Source organism: Odontesthes bonariensis, chromosome 15 (genome assembly GCF_027942865.1).
Source record: "Odontesthes bonariensis isolate fOdoBon6 chromosome 15, fOdoBon6.hap1, whole genome shotgun sequence".
NCBI lineage: Eukaryota > Metazoa > Chordata > Actinopteri > Atheriniformes > Atherinopsidae > Odontesthes > Odontesthes bonariensis.
Genome location: NC_134520.1, coordinates 28,808,627 through 28,828,175, shown reverse-complemented (window position 1 = coordinate 28,828,175; position 19,549 = coordinate 28,808,627). Strand labels below are relative to the sequence as shown.

The 19,549-nt window shown below is 37.4% G+C and overlaps 1 protein-coding gene across 1 annotated transcript in view; it reads left to right on the top strand.

Moving 5' to 3' along the window:
* Positions 1 to 1,618: 1,618 nt before the first annotated feature.
* The window catches only part of col24a1 (collagen type XXIV alpha 1 chain), an 80,415-nt gene continuing 62,484 nt past the window's right edge, over positions 1,619 to 19,549 (top strand). Inside the window, exons 1-3 of the mRNA XM_075485868.1 lie at positions 1,619 to 2,055; positions 9,264 to 9,334; positions 12,517 to 13,814. Coding sequence (XP_075341983.1) covers positions 2,003 to 2,055; positions 9,264 to 9,334; positions 12,517 to 13,814 — 1,422 coding nt within the window. The 5' untranslated portion in view covers positions 1,619 to 2,002. The remainder of the gene's footprint in view (positions 2,056 to 9,263; positions 9,335 to 12,516; positions 13,815 to 19,549) is intronic.

Below are 19,549 nucleotides of genomic sequence, written 5' to 3'. Positions count from 1 at the left end.
AAATAAAACATCTGGCTGAAGCATTGCTGTCCCTGAGATGCTGGCTGATGACAAAGCCAGAGAAAAAGAGTGCATCCCGTGCATAAGCTTCCTCCTAGCAGACAACTGTCTTTGATGAAGAGGAGAGTTTGACCCACTGCTGCAGACATAGACAGACCTTGTAGTACAAAGAGCCTCTAATACTTTGTATCCAGGCACAAAAAACTGTTTATTAATGTCAGCGTTTATACAGGCTGGCAGTCTCGCTTGAAGTTTCCATGTCACTTTAACCTCTCCCACATCACTCCATTTTTGGGCATTACAACTCTTCTCTGCAATTGTCTTTTTTTTTTTTTAGCTTTTTCAATTCAGTTCAGTTTTGTTTATGTAGTGCCAAATGTTTTCTCTTTTAGCCGATTTTTATGTTGAGAAACCTTGTGAGTTCCATTTTGGAGCTTTGCAACTCTTCACTGAAACTGTTATTTTGCAAATCTATATGTTGAGAAACTTTGTGCGTTTCACCTGGGACTAGAGACAGGAACTGCTCTGTCTCTTAGCAGCATCCCCCTGTTCCCTAAACTGCAAACCATATGGACTGCCTCTTCCTCCAGTCTAAACTCAGCCTACCTAGAGGAGGATGCTGGGGTGCATGGCGGAAGGGGGAGTGGTCTTGGGCTGGGGACCCATAGAGATGTGTTTTGTTGGTGCAGGTTAGAGCAAGGTTGTTTGGAAAAATCAGTGTTGCAGATAAAAGTAAGAAAGTGTATTAATTTGGGGAGGAATTGCTGGAGTGTTGTGTGAAAACATTGTTGCAATGACACAAAGAAAATATATTTACAATTCTGATTAATGGCAGAACAAAAATATTTTATGACACTACAAGAGTTTATACAACTAATAAATGTCTGCATGTGGAGTTGATGGAAAATCTCAACCCCTGAAACATCAGATGCAATTGATTAATTTAGTTTTATTGCAAAGCCCAATGTTGTATCCTTTGAACAGTAAAAAAAACACACTTTTGGATGTTTTCACACACCAAATCTGACATTATGCAGGATTATTTACATATCTATTTTCAATGTGAAAGATTCAAGTTTACAGTTGCATTATTAACCAAGAAGACTGCCCCCAAAACATTATCTTATTTTATACCAACAATAGGTTACCTTTGTTGTCTAATCACACTTTTATAAGCATAATGGATACAGCGCTCGTAGAACTAATCTGAAAATACAGTTTCTTTAGGATTTTGTTTATTATATTTTAGTATTAAAATGAAGTGTTGCAAGTGTTTTGTTTTTTTTGACAATTTTTGCAGAATTGCTTGACCAGCTGATGTTTTCTGTTCCGCGGTTGTATTCACCTATTTCAATATTGCTAAGTATGACTTCATTTTTTCTGAGCAAGCAAGCTTATGCTACTCTTTACAATAAGCACGTGCAGTGAGTAGCCTACTTTTCTAAACATGTTGACTCTTTTGAACTCGCTTTAGAGTAATCCAGCAGTCAAAGTAGACAACAGGCACCAAAGGACACAAGCCAAAACTCTCCGTGATGTCACGAGTCAGTAACTAGTGAAATTTAACACCACCAGCTGGTTGGAGTTGTGATGGGGTGAATACGGGTCCACTTGCATCAGTGCAAGTCAAGGCACATAGCTGAGACCACCGCCTGGAGGTAAAGACGCACAGGAGAGAATCGGCTGTTGTGTTGGAGACCAAGACGAAGCCTCATTCTCTGTAATCGTCAGAGTAGAGAAGTTAACTTTGCAACAGAGCAACTTGTCACACGCCGAACCACTTCTTGTTTTGTGCAACTGTTGAGCGTCTCCACTTTGAATAGAGATAGATTAACCAACTGCGCGCCGCAGAGCGCACAGGATCCTTGGCTTAGGTTTTTAAAAGTGGGAGAGATCTCTCCTCCGGACTGGAGTGCGATGAGGGAATTCTGATGTGGCAGTATTCCTTTGAGTGTGATTCTGTTTTCACCCAGATCTCTGCTGCCTGGACAAATGCATACAAATGCATTTAGGAGCTCAACGGACAAGGAGTGGACACGTTTCCGCGGCAGCAACGTAAGTGGAAGTTCGGTCGCCATGCAGATGTCTCTGTATACGAGCATTTTTAAAACTGTTTAATTTGAAATAGAAACTGCACCAGTTATTTCTGTTCAGGTTCTTTGGCTTTTTTCCCTTAACAAGTCCCAGCCCTACAGGTTTTTGCCACCAAAACTTGACTGAGAATATAGGCTCTTAACTCAAGATAAGTGGAGTTTAGCTGTGGACACACAGGTCTCTACTATTAGAGTTTCTTTTTAAATGTGTCCCGTTTGACGTTTTGGTTGCTCTTTCATTCTTATGTTTTGTGTAACAGCTATAGTGTAAGTGAACATATTGAGTCAATGCTGTCCATCTTTACTTACCCCATCTGCAACTGATAACTGAACCTTTTCTTAGTGCATTTGAACGTTGAAAGATTTGAATATTTTAGACCCAGATTCAGTTTCATACTTGACAGGTGAAGTCTTGGCTTTGAAGTCACCACGTGAACATCCAGCCCATGATCTCCTGCATCAAAACCATGTGGTGCGCTGCAAAAACATTTCACTTGCATAGCTATGATAAGTTGGAAACTAAACACTGAAGCGTGGAGAGACAGAATGAAGGAGTCAGTCTTAGGAGCAATGATGCAAATTCAGCAAGTGATAAATCATTTTGATTCTTTTCTGGAATATAAACCTCGAAGCAGCTTTCAAAGGCCAAACACAATCAAATTTATAGACCTCTGTTTAAATGTTTGGGCTTTACATTAAAAAAAGAAAAATAAATGAATAAATTCAGCAACTTTAAACCTAGACATTCCTCATGGAAGTGTGTGTATTTTTGACATCTAGCATGCAGGTTTTGTTGTCCTGTCACATTCAGCTGCCTCTGTGGAACATCAAAAATGTGCAAGCCTTCAAAGGCTATTTAAGGCCAAATTTCTAATTTCCTACCAGAAGTGAATCCCAGTTGTCTGCATTATAGTATCAGTCACTTCCACATATGATCTAAAAAAAGAGAGAATCTGTTCTTCTCTGATGGTAATGTTTTCTTAATAGTAAACCAAGTAAACCATAGATAAAGGGAGATCCAATTCTTTGTTTCTTTGTAGTGAAAAGAGTTTTATGGGAAAACTGAGGTGACTGAGAATAAATGCAACCTCCATTGAATCTACTGACAACATTAGTATGTATGCATTAGTGGTTAACTGGCTTCTGAGCTCCAGACAATCACCCTCTGTTGAGGACATTGCTGAAAGCGTTTGGACCACATAGCAGCTGAAACACAACCACTTGAGTATAATGTACACTGCACTGAGAAAGGGCTGGACCATCAACTCAACCAAGTTCTCACAATAAGCTAATGATACAGGTTTTTAAGCAAGTGGAGATGGGAAGTACTTTGTTTTCATAAGCAGAATGTTTAGACTTGAGTAAGAATTGTTGGCTCAAAAAAGTGATCCTTTTAATGAATGCTATTACAGATGATAATGGAAAAGAAAAGTTCTCTATCGTGCCATCAAGTTTATAAATTACAAGTAGTTTCCACTGTCAGCGTTGTTTTGATATATTTAGATCGGCTGTGGAGTGTTGTGTAGGCCTTCTACCATTCTATAATGTTGGATGTAATACTGCTACTGACAACTCAGCTCTGTATTGATGATCCTTTTTTTATTTTGACCACCAGAAAGTGAATGTGTTACTGGAAGTGCACATGAGATATTTGCCCCTTTTCATGACATGAATAATGGATAATGGAGCTTGCCATGAAACTATCACCATTTATATTTTTTTTAATCATTTTTTATATACCACACAACTTTTGTTTGCGATTTATTCTAGTTGGAATTGCTGCAGAGTCACAATACGTTTACAGTCTGAAAGCACCCAGAACATGCTTTTGCTGATAGTAAGGATATCTTACCAAAACAAAAACAAAGTCCTGGTTATTCAGGACAATCCACAGCCCTCATTGTGGAAATTGTCATTAACAGCTGTCTTCAGTCTATGAAGCTAAAAGCTAAACTAACCCTACCCCCCATCATTTGTGTGAACTATCAAAATAAATTTGATTATGCATGAAAATGTATTATTAGTGGGATCATAGCCCCTCAACCTTCTTGCCGAAACACACTCATCTTCTTTACATCTGTGGCTGTGGGGATTGTTGCTGGTCTTTGTGAGTGAGACTACATTTAACCTCCTAACATCTGCAGGTCCCTCTGCAACAGGAAAAGGGCAAACCAATAAAGGCCAGTGGAAGTTTACTCACAGCTCTTTGTCTGCTTGCTGTCTTGTGAACTAAGTCAATCTTTACTCTAGTCTGCAGTGACCCCTTGACTCCAGGTTCCAGTGAGTGAGCCGACAAACGAGCACAATAACATGACACACTGCTTCTGGATCATTACATGCAAATTCATTTTTTATTCATCAATTTCTTGGAGTTGTTTGGGCATTGTGTGTCTTTCAAGCTTTGGCAAGAGAATTCTCATATGCATATTTTTTGCTCATGGCCATTTGGAGATGAGAAGACAAGCCCACTTATTTTTTTCATAATGAGGTCATTCTTGCCAGAACACTGATCCTAAAGCCAGCAGTGATAGATACTGGCAACAGATCAGTTGCTTCTTCATGTCCAAAAATGTTTTTCAGGCAATTGAGATTCAAAGCAAACAGGAACAGAACACCTGGTTTGCATCAGACAGTATGTGTCTTTCTAGTTGTTAATAGGTGCACAGAGTAGGTATTTGTGAACAGGCTGCTGGGTTTTAAAATGAGCCATCTATTGTTTGTATGATGGTCATAGCTTTTTTGAGATGTTCTGCGCACATCAGTGTGGTTCAATAGAGCACCATGACATGTAATGTATGTCACTTACTGCTTTTCTTCTGTCTTGGAGTCCATTTAATTTTTTATTTGAGCTCAACAGAGTCAGTTTTTTTTAATAATAGAGTATACAGTATAACAGTAGTCTAATGCTCCAAAGATCAAGCCCTATAAACCTCAATTTTCTGAATATTGACTCTATGTAAAGCATTTTCTTGTTCTTACTAATCAACATGACCTTGATTTTTTCGCCAAAAACAACTTAAAGAAGATCAGCTGTTGGCTTTGTGCATTTTCCCCCAACAGAGATTAACAACAATTTTTTTGGTAGAAACTTCTTTCCTTTAATTCTTAATAAGTTTAACATTTCAAAGCTGCTTGCGTAGATTAACAGCATTGCATGCTTTGTGTCCTGCTAATAGATTTATTTGGGAGGAGGCCTGACAAATTAGACATATTAACAGTATACTTTGAATGCCAAAACTCACTTCCTGATCAATGATAAATGCTAGAAAATTGTTTCCCTTTCCTAATGAGGACTGTCAATCGAACTTATGATTTTACTCCTATTTGGCAAATCTTATTGAGCACTTCTCCTCTCCATCTCCCTCTCAGCCAGGTTCTTGGTTGAATGAACCATTGTTAGGGATCCAAGCTAATTTTGAAGTGGGGGAAGGCAAGATATGTTGCTGCTGGAATGATTCACTGCAGAGGGGAGTTTTAAGTTGTGATTATTTATAGTCTTGACATGACACCCACTCCCCACATAGTGGTATTTCCCTTAGTCAACAGAGCTCTGTTTGGGGAGCTTTGTCCTGCTTTTAGCACTTTTTTCCATTAACTCTTAGGACTGGGAAACACGTCATAGTGTAATGTCACTTATACAAGGATTTACCTTTAATTATATGAAGGAAAAAATGTAATATGTAATATTGGGCCATAAATCTGGAAAATCTAAGTCTTAAGGTGCTAGAAAATTTCCACCACTTGTATGTGCGTCACTATAGATGTGCTAAAGTGACAACATTAGTCTGTATGGTGGGAGAGCCTCAGCCTAAAAGACTGACAGCAAAAAAGCTGTCTGAATCAGCATCACATGGTGCCACACACTCCAAAAGGCAATGTTAAGAGTTATATTTAGTATTTCTTTCCTTTTTTTTGCTTCCAAACTGTTAAGCAGAAATAACTACTCTTCAGCCCTTTAGATACCAAGGTTTTGCAAGTGAATTTGACAGATGAATTAATGTATTCATATATTTGCTAATTACCTTTTCCGGCATTGGGGATATGTCTGTGTTCCCGGCGATGGAATGTCGCGCCACCTCTCTCAATGGGGAACAGGTGACAGACACAGCTCATGTTGTTTCTACTTTAAGCCAGACTGTTTCCTTTCCATCTTACTCTTGTTTTCTTTTTCTGTCACACTTTTCTCCCTTTTGATTATATTTCTTCTCCTCAAGTCTGCAGGGCCACATTAATATGGGGGAACAAATATGGCTGTCTGTCTGTGGCTGTCTCTCAAAGTGGGCAGCACAAACACTTTAAGCTCTTTTGCTGCGTTAATGCAGCGTTCAGTGGCCATGGAAGGGAGATGTGTCTTAAGTATCATGCTCTGTGCTGCCATCACATCTCAATAAGAATCTCTGATAGTTTAAGGAGTGACAACACACTGTGAATGACAGTGTTCTTATTTGTCGTACACAGCTGCATATTAAAATAGCAGGACTACTGTCTCCTCGTGTGTTTTGAACAGCCTTCACACTGTGTCAGTGCTGAAAATTATGGCTTGAGTTTCCAGAGCTACTTTAAGTTGTGCAAGCAGCTGTTGTTGGTGATTGATTTGGTCTAATTATAAATTTATATGCTTTGAGGCTTTAAATGTACATAATGATGTATTATAGGTATGTTGAGGATTATAGCTGTAAGGAAGACATAAAGGAAGTATGGTTTAATACAAATGTGGAAAGTCAACTCTTGATTTTGTCAGTTCGTAAACCCAAATATTCTAAATTTCGAAACTTTTTTCTTCCAGTTTTGCACTCAATGTTTAACTAATCTGCATTAAGTTTGACCATTTTCTTTTGTTTAGTTTACTTGTCCTTATTCTAATTTTCTCACCTCAGCTGATTGAGAATGTAAGTAAATGTTAAATATCTCTATATAAGACAGTCTTAAGGATGGTGATAATTTACAACAAGTTGATCACAACATTTTCTATAATCTTTGCTGTAATGTAGCAAATTACCCTTTTCAGTATAAAACTATGAGAATAGGGACTTCCTAGGGTTTTTCCTATGAAGATATGTCACAAAACAGTTATTGTTTATGGCTAATGAGCTAAAAATACCAAATACCCATGAAATTATGTGAAATCTTTTAAAATGCACTTTCAAAAAAAGGTAGAGAACAACATGTCAGAACAACATGTAAATGTGACATCCTCTGGGTCTATTTACTTCTATTGATCTTTCAGATTATCCTGTCCTTTCTCACTAGCTCTATGGTGGGCAGTGCCATCTAGAGGTTAGGTCAGTGAGGGTCAAGAGTGAAGTTAAAATACAATAAATGTATTCCAGAGTAAGGTTACAACTTGCATTATGACAAATATGTCCTCACATTGACATTTTGTCATTTCAAGTTGATGACCTATAAGCATCAGAATGTGTGTAGTTTCTTAGTCAAGATGCTGTACTTACTCCTCAGATGTTGTAAGATTTAGGAGATAGATTACTGTCATCATATAAAATATATCTGTGGCTTCTCAGAAAAATATCAACAGAAAGCCCATTAAGATTTTTGAAAGCCTTTGGGAATGAAGATCCACGATGCAAAGTGCTCTGTAGAACTTGAAAAACATAATTTTAGGAGTCTCAATACTTGTCTCTCTAAATCTTAGCAGGAGCTTTCCTTTCTTTGTTGTAACAGCTTTGTTGAGGCATGCGTCCATTAAAAGCATTAAGTTGTTATTTAGCAGCTATGTGTTTGAGACAAAATCCATCATTGTCTGGAATCAATAAAACATGACATAGTTATGCTCTCTGCATGACTTTTGAACCATATTTTCTGTCATTAAAATGTCAAAGTTGAATGCTTAAAGAGCTGATAGGTTGTCTTTTAAAAACTTCCATTTTTTTTTCTTTTAACTTTTGTATTTTTTCTCAGTATTGATTGGAAGTGCAAGTAGTTATTATTTCTATGTATTTATTATTTTTGTAATGAATTTATCAATAAGTCTACATTTTATTTATCTGACCTTCTATTCAATAAGTTTTAAAAGTGGAAGAAAACAACCAAGAGACATCACAATGGGTTGTATTGTAATAGTCATGTCAATCATGTAAAGCTATAACTAGTAACTGTGGAAAAGGTTTATTTGTTTTTATAGCACATGCTCATATCCTCATTCAATGTATTAAGTGGTTATTCTGCATCTAACTGGATGGGTCAAGTCATTGACGTTGAATGGTTAAAGGTCTCAGATATATCAGGTCTTAAATTTGTGGGGAAACTGCCTACAGATTGCAACACAAAAAGAGCAGCAACATCTGATGTCTGTTATGTTAGATACATCTGGATCTACTGCAATTAAATGTTTTAGTTGAATTTTATAAATGGAAAAAGTTTCATAAATCAACTTAAGAGCCTGTTTTGATATTAGTCTGTGAGAGGTGTTAGTAGGTTTTTCAATCTCATGTAGTTTGAAATTTCTTATTATGAAAACACACGAGTGTCTTTATTTTTCAAATGAGCAAAAAGTATTATGTATGCTATAGATTAAATCTGTAAAAATTATGATCAGCCATAATTCGAAATTTGGAAATCTAAATCAGCCAAGAAGAATGTATTCATTATTGGGCTACTATTCTAAACGGTGCCTGCTTCTGTTCAGTTCGCCAAGACACCTGTTTTTCTCTACAGATGATGTAATATTTGGCTGAAGGATTTGCTCATCTGCTCAGTGTTATCGCACTTTTCTGTATAAGCAGTAGATCATTAGCATGTTGTCAGAAATTAGTTGGATGAAAACCGGCTGAGAATATTTTTAATACTGAACAGTTGCTCATATAAACATTTGTACACAACCAGGATTGTAGTCTCAGAATAAATTCTCAGCCCAATCTACTACCGTATCAGTATAATACGTATTTCTCTCTCCTCTTTCTCATTATGGAACTTTGATTTATAGAGCTCTGGGAGTTATTATGGTGTAAATCATAAAGCTCTGAAACCCAAGAGGTCACTCAGTTTCCTGTAAATGCATTTTCCCTGTGATGACCCTTCAATAGAAATAAGCAGACGTGCATGTGCTGTTAATACATTAATACATTTTCTTAATCATTGCCATAACTAATTTAAAAATGTACATTACCCAAATGAACTAATCAATTATTAATTTGTGTTTGTATGTCCCTCTAGGTGGAACTTTCTGCTGCTCCTGTCAGTATGCTCAGCAGTACTCTCTGGAGAAGAAGACTACCTAGCTCAAGGTAAACAGCAGAGTGTTAATGCACGAGTATCAGCATTAGTCTTGTTATTTGTACTGTTTCATGATTTATGCATCTCTTTCATTTTTTATTTTTTTGTGATTTGTGTGGTAGTCTCACTGTCATTTGATTATTCTGTTCTCTAAATGCAAAATGGAAAAAAAAAGGACCTTCTTTTTATCTTAAGTGACTGGTTTTGTTTGTGTCTTCTTCTTTGAGTCATTGTTTCTGGTTGTTTATGCATTTGGCACTCATGCTCATAGCCCAGGTAGGCAGGGAGCGTAAGGGGGTCTTGCCTAAGGACCCCTACTAGAGGTAGTACCTTTCATGCAGGGAATAAAGAGTGTATAGAAGTGCTGAAAATATATTTAAAAAAAAACTTCATTTGATTCACAAAAAAGTTTAGATGCTCATTTGAGGTGTTTTTATTTTCTTTTTGCTTGTTTCGAAAAAGACTAAATAGTCATTGGAGTGAATGGCAAATACTGTGTGCAAATGTATTCTGTTGTAGATTAAAATGACTCACTAGCTTTTTCTATTCTGAGCCAGCAAATAATAAACTCATGTGACATGTCACATTGTCACATGTATGTGCATCGTTGACTCTTTCACTGACTGAGGAAACCACCCCAAGGGCCCATTCCCGTTTCTCCATCTTGCATCATCATCCTCCCCACATATCTACTGTAAAGCTGATGAACCCCCTCTAAGAACAATCAATCCGTCATAATGAGGGGAGTAGGAATGCACAGAGCTCTGGAGCAGCTTGTCTTAACGTATGAGACAGGTTAATTGAAATCTAGGTTGATGTTACCTCAGGCCAAGAATGTCAAGGACATCTCAGTGTGTGCTTAGATCAACTGTGATAGATGGTTTTTCTATCCAAGCTGCAGGACAAAAAGCTCTATGAAACCACATCCAACATAATGTTCTGCATATCTACTTTCTCTTCATCAGCCTGATTCTTTCTTTGTCTGTTTTGCCCTATTTTCTTTACCGTATTACTTCTACAAAAGAAGACACTTTACTCTACTTTTGTCAGGAAAGTTAAACTTCCTGTATTAGCTTCGTGTTTATGATAAATGCCCAAGCTTTGGAAAATTAATTGTTATGTATTTAGACAGCTATCTTACCATATGTTCCAGCTGCAAGTAGCATTTATTAGATTGCTTTAGATCATTTTCTGGGGTCTGAACATGTTCATTTTTTTAATGTCACATCAAAAGTTTGATATTATGAAATTAAACATCTTGTCATAATTCAAGATGTCAGAAACAAATATTTTTTAATTGGAATTTTGTAGTTTCAAAGTTGGAGGAAAAAACATGCTCCTAAGTCTTGTAGTAGGGGAGCAGCTACAGGGTGAACGGGCTTTGACTGGTGTGGGTATTTTCTTTTAGCATCCTTTGAGTTCTGTGCAGACATCTCACCAAAAGTGAGCAGTCTCCAGCATAGAACCAGCCCTCTTTATCGGTTTGTTCAGTTTCTGTGTTATTGGCTCTGATCCTGATGACGCAACAGACACTGATGCCACGAGCTTTGCTGCAGGTTATACCTGTCTTGGGCTGTTTGCATGCACATTCGTGATGCTTCCATTTAGCATGCTTTCTATTGGTTCTCTGTAGAACTTGACAAGAAAATGGCTCAGGAGATTCTTCTGTACTGTAGTTTCTGAACTTTAATAGCACATTGGAAATGACCATTTCAGACTCTGCTGTACACTTCTCCACCTTGGCTCTACTGATGTAGTCCAGTGTGCATTTTTATACTTTTTCAAAAATCAACAGTCAGCTACTTTGTATTATTGACACTGAACAACAGGTTCTTTTGTGTGCACCACCTTGCAGGCTTGTTCATTTTTTCCAGTATGAAGTCTCATCATTGTTTGTAATCTAACTCATGATGGTGGTGTCGTCTGCAAAGTACACAGCCATGAGTGCACAGAGTGAACAGGACGTTGATGACCAGATTAATACAATCAACTTTTCTTTTTTTTTTCAAATGTGTTTTTATGATGTGCTGGCCACCCAAAGAAGCACCTTTAGTGATAGACTTATTCTACCATACTTCATGTACAATAATCCAGCTCACCTGACATTTTATTTTATATCTTTATTTGGCATATTTGGGTCATTTTGTCATTTTTAATTTTGTGACTTGTTATATTTAATCTTTTGGACTTTGTGCACTGGAGCACTGTGGCGAAAGAATTTCCTGCAAGGGATAGATAAAGTATATTCAATTCAATTCAATTCAATTCAAAATGAGCTTTGAAATAGTACCTAGTATACTGTTCATATCAATATAGTCTGATGCTGATTTAGATATCCTGAAGAGCACAGCACAGCCAAGTGCCCAACTTTTCTCTCTGTGTTTGGGCAAGTAAAGGCTACAATTTATCTCATTACAGAGAGCTCCGTGACTGCTCATAATTAGCTCATTTATATTCTCCAATTAAAGCACTTGTTTAAAATTTAGCAATTTCTTATGTGAAACTGTAGCTCCTTTCTGATGAAAAAGGTTTGCTAGAAGAGAAAGCAAAGATCCACTCTTCTTCCAACACCCCTTTTATCTCTGTCCCTGCTGTGGAAGCAGCTAATTCAGCTAACCGCAGGGCTGTAAGCTGTGAATGTGAACTAACGTTTTCAAATCGAATGCAGTTGTCTTCGGTTGATTTGTTTGCGTTTTTAAAATCAGTGACTGGTAGTTATTGTGTAGTTGGAGCAGACCAGATTTCGGTTTCTATTTTAGACTTGTGTTGTTCGATAACAGAAAAAGATGATGTGATAAATTATATCTGTGATTAAGGAATGTTTAAGTACAGGCAGAAGGGAAAATCCTGACTGTACTCCAGCAAACTCAATGTCATTAGCAGACCCTGCCCTGTCATATGGCAAAAAAAAGGTCTTTTTTTTTTTTTTTTTGCCCTGTGTTGATTCTGCTCTAAATGTTGTAAGGAATTTGAATCTTCTTCGTGAATTCAATTGATGTGTTGCTCCTTGTTGTTGTATTAAAACCCACAGTCATTGATCAGCTTCAATTCAGATTCACAAATCAGATTTGTTCAAGCATAATATGTTGAAGGAAATTTTCACAAAAACGTTGTCAGAATAAGTACAGAGCCTGTTGATTTTGTTGTTATCCATTTTTGGCATAAACTTACCAGTGTCTCTTCTGTCCAACAGGAGTGGATATCCTTTATCGACTGGGGCTCGCAGCTCAAAGCAGCATAGACAATCCTTACGAGAGGACAACCCCACCTCCGACCACTCACACCAATGTTCCCTCAATTTCCAATGTCACGGGTTCTGGATATGGAGTGTTACTCGACTCAAAGTCCCTCTATGAGGTTCCAGCAAGCAGTCTGTTCCCTTCTGAATTTGGCGATGAGTTTTCTGTTGTAATTAGCCTAAGCTCCTGGCGAGCAAATAATGCTTTTCTTTTTAGTGTTAAAGATGGCCGGGACAGACTGCGCTTTGGTATTCAGCTGCTACCACATAGAGTAGTGGTTTATACCGCAGAGAAAGCCTCCATCTATTTCACCTACAACTGGCAGGATGGGCGCCAGCATCAATTTGCAGTTGGTGTTCGTGGACGTTCCGTTTCCTTCTATGCGGATTGTGGTGCAGTGCAGCAGCAAGAGCAGACCCTGGGGAGATCTCACACACTGGGGGAATCTGGAGGTCTCTTCACCCTGGGAAGGATGAACTCGAAGGCGGCTTCATTTAGTGGTCGAGTCTGCCAACTGGATATCTATCCTTCAGCCCAAGCTGCGGTACACTACTGCAGCTATCTTAAAAAACAGTGCCGGCTGGCCGACACTTATCGATTGCCTTTGTCACATCCTGGTTTGGATATTGAGGCAAATGACCCCCCTTCTAACCCTTTGACAAAGACCCCTCTTAGAGAAGCAGCTAACCATTATACTATCAAAGTTACAGCTGCTGATAAAGTGTCCCCAAGTAGTTCAAGGACACAGCATTCAACTTTGAGCCCATCAACACAACCACATCTGAGGGAACAAAGTCACACCCCTACATTGGATCCTTTAGCCTTCTCTGCTACGTTCTCCACTCAGCCTGACAACCCCATTTTACCTACTCCGGATGAGCAAACAGCTCTGGATCTTGCCCATAGCACACATATGACCGATAACAAAAATGTGTTTGCAGAAGGTGGAAGACCCCAGGAGGACACGGATCATGAGAACAGCACAGAGGAAGGACTCAGGAACAACTCTATCACCAGTTCTAGGGACTCTGGCCTCAGGCCTGAGAGTCAGCACACTCTAAAGATTCATCTAAGAGCCAACAGTACCACTTTGTACAGGGAGAATCAAGTGGACACTTCAGAACTGCATGATTTGGATGGCAGCTATGATGATGTAGACATGGAAGGATATGATTATGGATATGAGGGGCAAGACTTCTTCTATGACTATGAAGATGGCTTACGTGGACCCAAAGGAGAGCCAGGTCCTCCGGTAAGTGATTGAATTTAGGAGGATTTATGAGCTATGAGGGCACATAGAGATTAGACATAAATCAGTCTGTTGCTTTACCAAACCTAGTTTATTGCAAATAAATTTGACATGAAATTTGACGATCTGAAATATATGCAGAATACATAAAATATGTTTTTTTTACTGTGATGTAGTGGTGTAAAGATGATACTATGTTCAGTGTTCTTTTTCATTTATGTACAAGCTAAACTAGATTGTCCATGCAGGAATACTATACTTACTACTACTACTTTTTTTCTCTTGGTAGAGAGATTGACTTATGTGAGGATTGGAGATATAGCCTGACATCAGAATCGTTCATCCTTATTGTGCAAGCTTACTGTCAGGAAATTCCTGCCTCCAAACATACTATATATATAGTCTGAAGAGTATTGCCTATGTTTCCATGAGTAAGGCTTGTCACGTGTTTCTGTCTGATCTGTTTTAACTTGAATGTGACTCATTTTCCACTTTCCATATTGATTCTTCAGTTATGAAGTCCTACATCTTGTTGCTTGTCTCTGCAGAATGGAATTGGGCATTTTCCAGATGAAGAGTTTTTCAGTTGGTGGGCATTCTTCAATCGCAATAAGTGATTGACATATTAGACTTGAAGCTTGCATGTGTTGTTAACATGTCCTGTTGACTGTCATTGGTGCTGAGGTACTGTGACTCCCATTGACATTTTAGTGAGTAGTGACAAACCATGGCAACTTCATAGAAAGGAGAGTTGACAATGTTCCCCTTGGAGGCAGGTTCTACTTGTCTGCTGTGTATGTGCACCTTTAGGTTAGGTGAAAGAGTAGCTTCACAGTCACACAACACAGAAACATATGTGAATGAGAGAAGTTTTATTGAGAATTCAGTGGAATTAAGATGTAGTCGATGTGAACATGTAGAGTAAAAGACAAGCTCTGTCCCTATACAGCAAAAGTTTTGATGCAGAAATTATTGCAGCGAGTGGTTCTGGACAATCTTGTCTTGTGATTGAGGAATTCCGACTGATTACCATACTCCTGCTTTGATTGACAAATATCAACTTCTGTTCCTGCAGAGAAACCTTAATGGAGTGACTCATGCGAGCTAGTTGAGGCAGGCATCCCATGTGATCTGTCTCACACTGTTCACGCCACTTATGAAACGCACCCCTCTGATCTGGGCGGTCTATTTAAGCAGCAAAGCTCTCTGCCTCATGCTTGCTGCTGCTGCTCCTCTTCAATACCTCACACTGCCTGCTTTTCAGCCTCTCCGCTACCCCAGCATCCACCTGCAGGCTCTGAGCCAAAATAAAGGGGAAAAAAAGGGGGGCAAAAAAATATTTTGTCATTCCAAAATCAAATTGAGAAAAGTGTGCGTAAGGAGTAATGAGGCTGGAGCTTAGACCCCAAACTTAAATTAAATACGCTACCAGTCAAAAGTTTGGACACACCATCTCATTTAATGTTTTTTCTTTATTTTAATGACTATTTATGTTGTAGATTCTCATTGAAGGCATCAAAACTATGAATGAACACATATTTAATTATGTAGTAAACCAAAAAGTGTGAAATAACAATGAAAATAATAATGTGTAAATATGTTTCATATTTTAGATTCCTTAAAGTAGCCACCATTTGCTTTGATTACTGCTTTGCACACTCTTGGCATTCTCTCAATGAGCTTCATGAGTTCCCAGAGATTGCTAAGTACTTGTTGGGCCTTTCACCTTCACTCTGGGGTCAATCTCAGCCCAAACCACCTCGATTGGGTTTAGGTCAGGTCACTGTGGAGGCCAGGTTTTCTGACGCAGCACTCAATCACCACTTTTTTGTTCCATTTTCATAGTTTTGATGCCTTCAGTGAGAATCTACGATGTAAATAGTCTTGAAAATAAAGAAAAAACATTAAATGAGAAGGTGTGTCCAAACGTTTGACTGGTAGTGTACTTTTAATAGAATACACATTAACATGTGAGTTGTCTGACTAAAGTCTATGGGTGGGACACAGCACACCCAGCACTGAATTGTTGCAAATTGTCTTCATATTTTCTGATCCTGATTTCACTGTACTGCAGTGTGATGAGCATTACACAGTGTAAGCTACAGGTCCTTTTCTAGTAGATCATAATCTGGCAAAAATGTTATTGTTTTCAAAAAGTGATTTTGTGTGTGTATGTTTTATGGTGTCTTGTATGTCTTGACTACTTTTAGAGTTTAGATGCAGGCTTGTTTTTGATGCGGGATCAACTGCGGGTCAGCGGTCAACTCTTGGTCTCTGGATCTTAGTTTAAACTTGAAAACAATTCGAAATTCTTTCTCAGGGCTGTAATTTCACACTTTTGAAGCCAGGCCATCATAGAACGCTACATTGTTTTAGAAAATTCTCCATCTAATGATTTTTCGTTAAGAAGTTTATTATGTTTCATTACAAAAACAGACTATAAAGGAGATGTTTTGAGACTTCATTTTTTTTAATTCAATTTACAGTTTAATTGATTCCTGTGCAAGAGTAAAGGTAGATATGGTAACTGACCAGTTAAATCTATTCACTCAGTGGCAGAATGAACAAGAAGCAGCTCCATAGCTGAGAAGGACTTGAATGTCAGTAAGACAGAGGAAAATTAATCTATTTTTTGGAATAGGGTAGTTGATAATATCTGCGAATATTAATATAGATAAGAATTATATTTAAAGTATAATCTCATTCTGTGGGAACCACTAACAGAACTTGTGTGTAGTGTAAATGGTTGGGCATCCAGATTAAGCTCCTAATTTTAACCAGTTTCAAATTCAATTTTAGGACTGTGTATTGAGTTTCATTAAGACATAGGTATATTCTAACATATAATATTACCAAAAAAAAAATTATATTAGGATGAATTACATTAATGTCCTGTGGTTCCATTTGTAAAAGATACTGGCAGGATTGGACAAGCTTTTTCAGAAACTTTAAATGTAGTATATTTTAATAACTTACATAAGCCTATTATTATATAAAAAAGAAAAAAAATAGAGTCTGAAAGTGAGTGTAGTGACATAAAGAAAGAAATTGTAGTTTAAATAGACTTTTAACTGGATACAATATAGTGTGGAAATATGATTTCTTTATTCTCACCCTTTTTTCTCACAGTTGTATGAAGACGATCCAGGCAGCATAAAGTATAACCACACGATATGGTCATTTTGTAATCACACTTATTTGATATACTGTAAATTTGACTATATTATATATTATATTAAGCAATCACAATTATTTGATACAATGATGATTATATTATCATTAAAAATCTTATAAACCCAAACATTACAATTCATATGTACGTCTGGAAAAGATAGCAACTTACACCAAACATATAATTCATAGGTGTTAACAGACCTGTACTTGAGCTGCTGGTGTTTGAGAGGTGGTCAACACACTAAAAAGTTATGTATCCATTCAATGATTCATTTACCAGGTAAATCAATAAAATTCAACTATGTGGATAGTGAGAAGGTCTCTCCTATCTCTCTGAGTTAGAGTATAAAACATATCAGGCCTTTATATTCAACACCAAATCAATAAAATAGCAATAAGTGTACCATATGTTCGAAGTTTGTCACATCACAGAAAAATGTGTTACTAACCCCTCAGCAAATAAAATCATACAAAAATGAGCAGTGTTCTCTGCCTGAGATGCTGAAAGTGCATCCACCCACGACCCTGGTTAACAAAATCCAAACAAGTACTTTATATGTAAAGTTATAGTGGTATTCTTTTTCCAGAATGTGCAGCCTCTTTATCTCTGTTGCCTTGTGAATGCCTCCAAAGTCCTCTTTGGAATGAGAAAACTTCTGTGTTCACTTTTGACTTTGGTTAAGTTGCTACCTAACATACAAAATGCTTATGAATAGTCAAATTAGTAAAAGTATTATATATATATATATTAAAAAAAATCTTCAAATAGACCAGTCAGTGACTGGTATCAGTCTGTCCTCCTTCCAGCAATTGGATATTGTTGATTGGTTCCAAGAATTGGAAGATAAATTTATAAAAAGAACATATGTATGTAAGTAACTGTAGATGTTGGTAATGAGCTGGAAAACACAATCAGAAAACAGCCTGATGCCTTACCTTGTCTGACACCAAATTTGATCAAATTTATGTTTCACACAGCTTTCTCAAAGCACGTCTAGGTGCCCTACAAACCAGCTTCAAAGAAAGCTGTTGGCACTGATTAAATGCTTTGGATAAAAGGAAAATCACAAGAAACATAGCTCTCCAAAGGTACGTCACACATGCAACAAATTATTTTTATCACTTGTGTGCATGGCTGACACCTTACTGTCAGATAAAATAATTTTCCTCACTTGTTATTTGATCCATAAAAAGATAAATAAGAAATATGAATGAAGTCTTATGACAATCGTGGAGGTATTGATATGTCAAGGGAGACCCAACAAACATTCTTTTTTTTTTATCTGAGACATACAGCTATGCACAATAGATAACTTATCAAGCCTGTTTTCAGTAATAGTGCATTGTGTATTGTGATCTAGTTCATCACACACTGTGTCATCACTTGAAATGATTCATTCTGTCCATCATTTTTTCAGAATACTGACATTTTGAATTTACTATTGGAAAGAGTTGACCCTTGTCTTGGCAACACACAGTTAAAATATGTGAATATTATCATTTTACTGTGTGCATGTCTGTGTGAATGTCTTGGTTTCTTTGAGCCCTGTTGTTATGGCCAAGCGTTGCTGTGCTCACAGTTTCCATGTGTCGATGTGTGGGAGTTGAGACGAACAAACAGCTGTCTCTTTATTGATATCTCCCACATTACACATGTGCCGCACTAACAAATAATGTAATTGTGCAATGTCTCCTATTATTATCTATTTCTACTGTTGGAATACAAAATTATAGATTTAAAAGCAAATTATATGTTTCCAGCTAAGCATCTAAATTTTTGGGATGAAATGACAGTGGTATCCTGACAGGTCAGCTAAAGCTAAAAGCTACCTAGAATGTGGCTTCCAGAAAAGCACATTTTTTACCATCTAAACTAGTCAAACCTCTGAAACTTTATAGTGGTTTCAGCGAATACCCCGTGTCACTTCTGCATCAGACAGTTAGACGGACAGGGTCCGTGTAGCGCAGTCAACGTTGCCGTACATCGTCGCATCCTGGACTGTTTTGGAGAAATCCTCAAACTGTGTTGCAGGGTGGATGTTTAGTTTCTGACTAAATTTAATGACAAAGGAACCAACTGCCTGAAGCTAACATGATATGCTGTATAAAACATTCTAGTAAAGTCGTTTGAAAATTAAATGTGTCTTGTTGCTCAGGCTTCATGATTTTTTGATTGGTATTTAAGGCCATTCTTAAATATCTGATAAATACAAGCCCTGATTCGCAGACTCAAGGTTAGAGGTTTGAATTACCCTGTATTATTTGGCAGTTACACAAAAATAAGTGCTTGAATATATGGATGAATAAGAATAGAATATTTGTATGTATATTTGATTTATATTTGTATGTATCTTTAGATGTTTGAAAATGAGTGTCATTAGAATATCAGGTGCTTATTTGTAAACATTTTTAAATGGGATTTTTATTTTCCATCTCGCAATCACCAAAACATGCCGTGCAGATGTTAGATACATTTCATGATAGATTATTACACAACAAACAATTTGTCAATTCAGCTGGCTTACTAAAGTCTACTGGTATCTCTTTCATCTGGAAATTGTAAC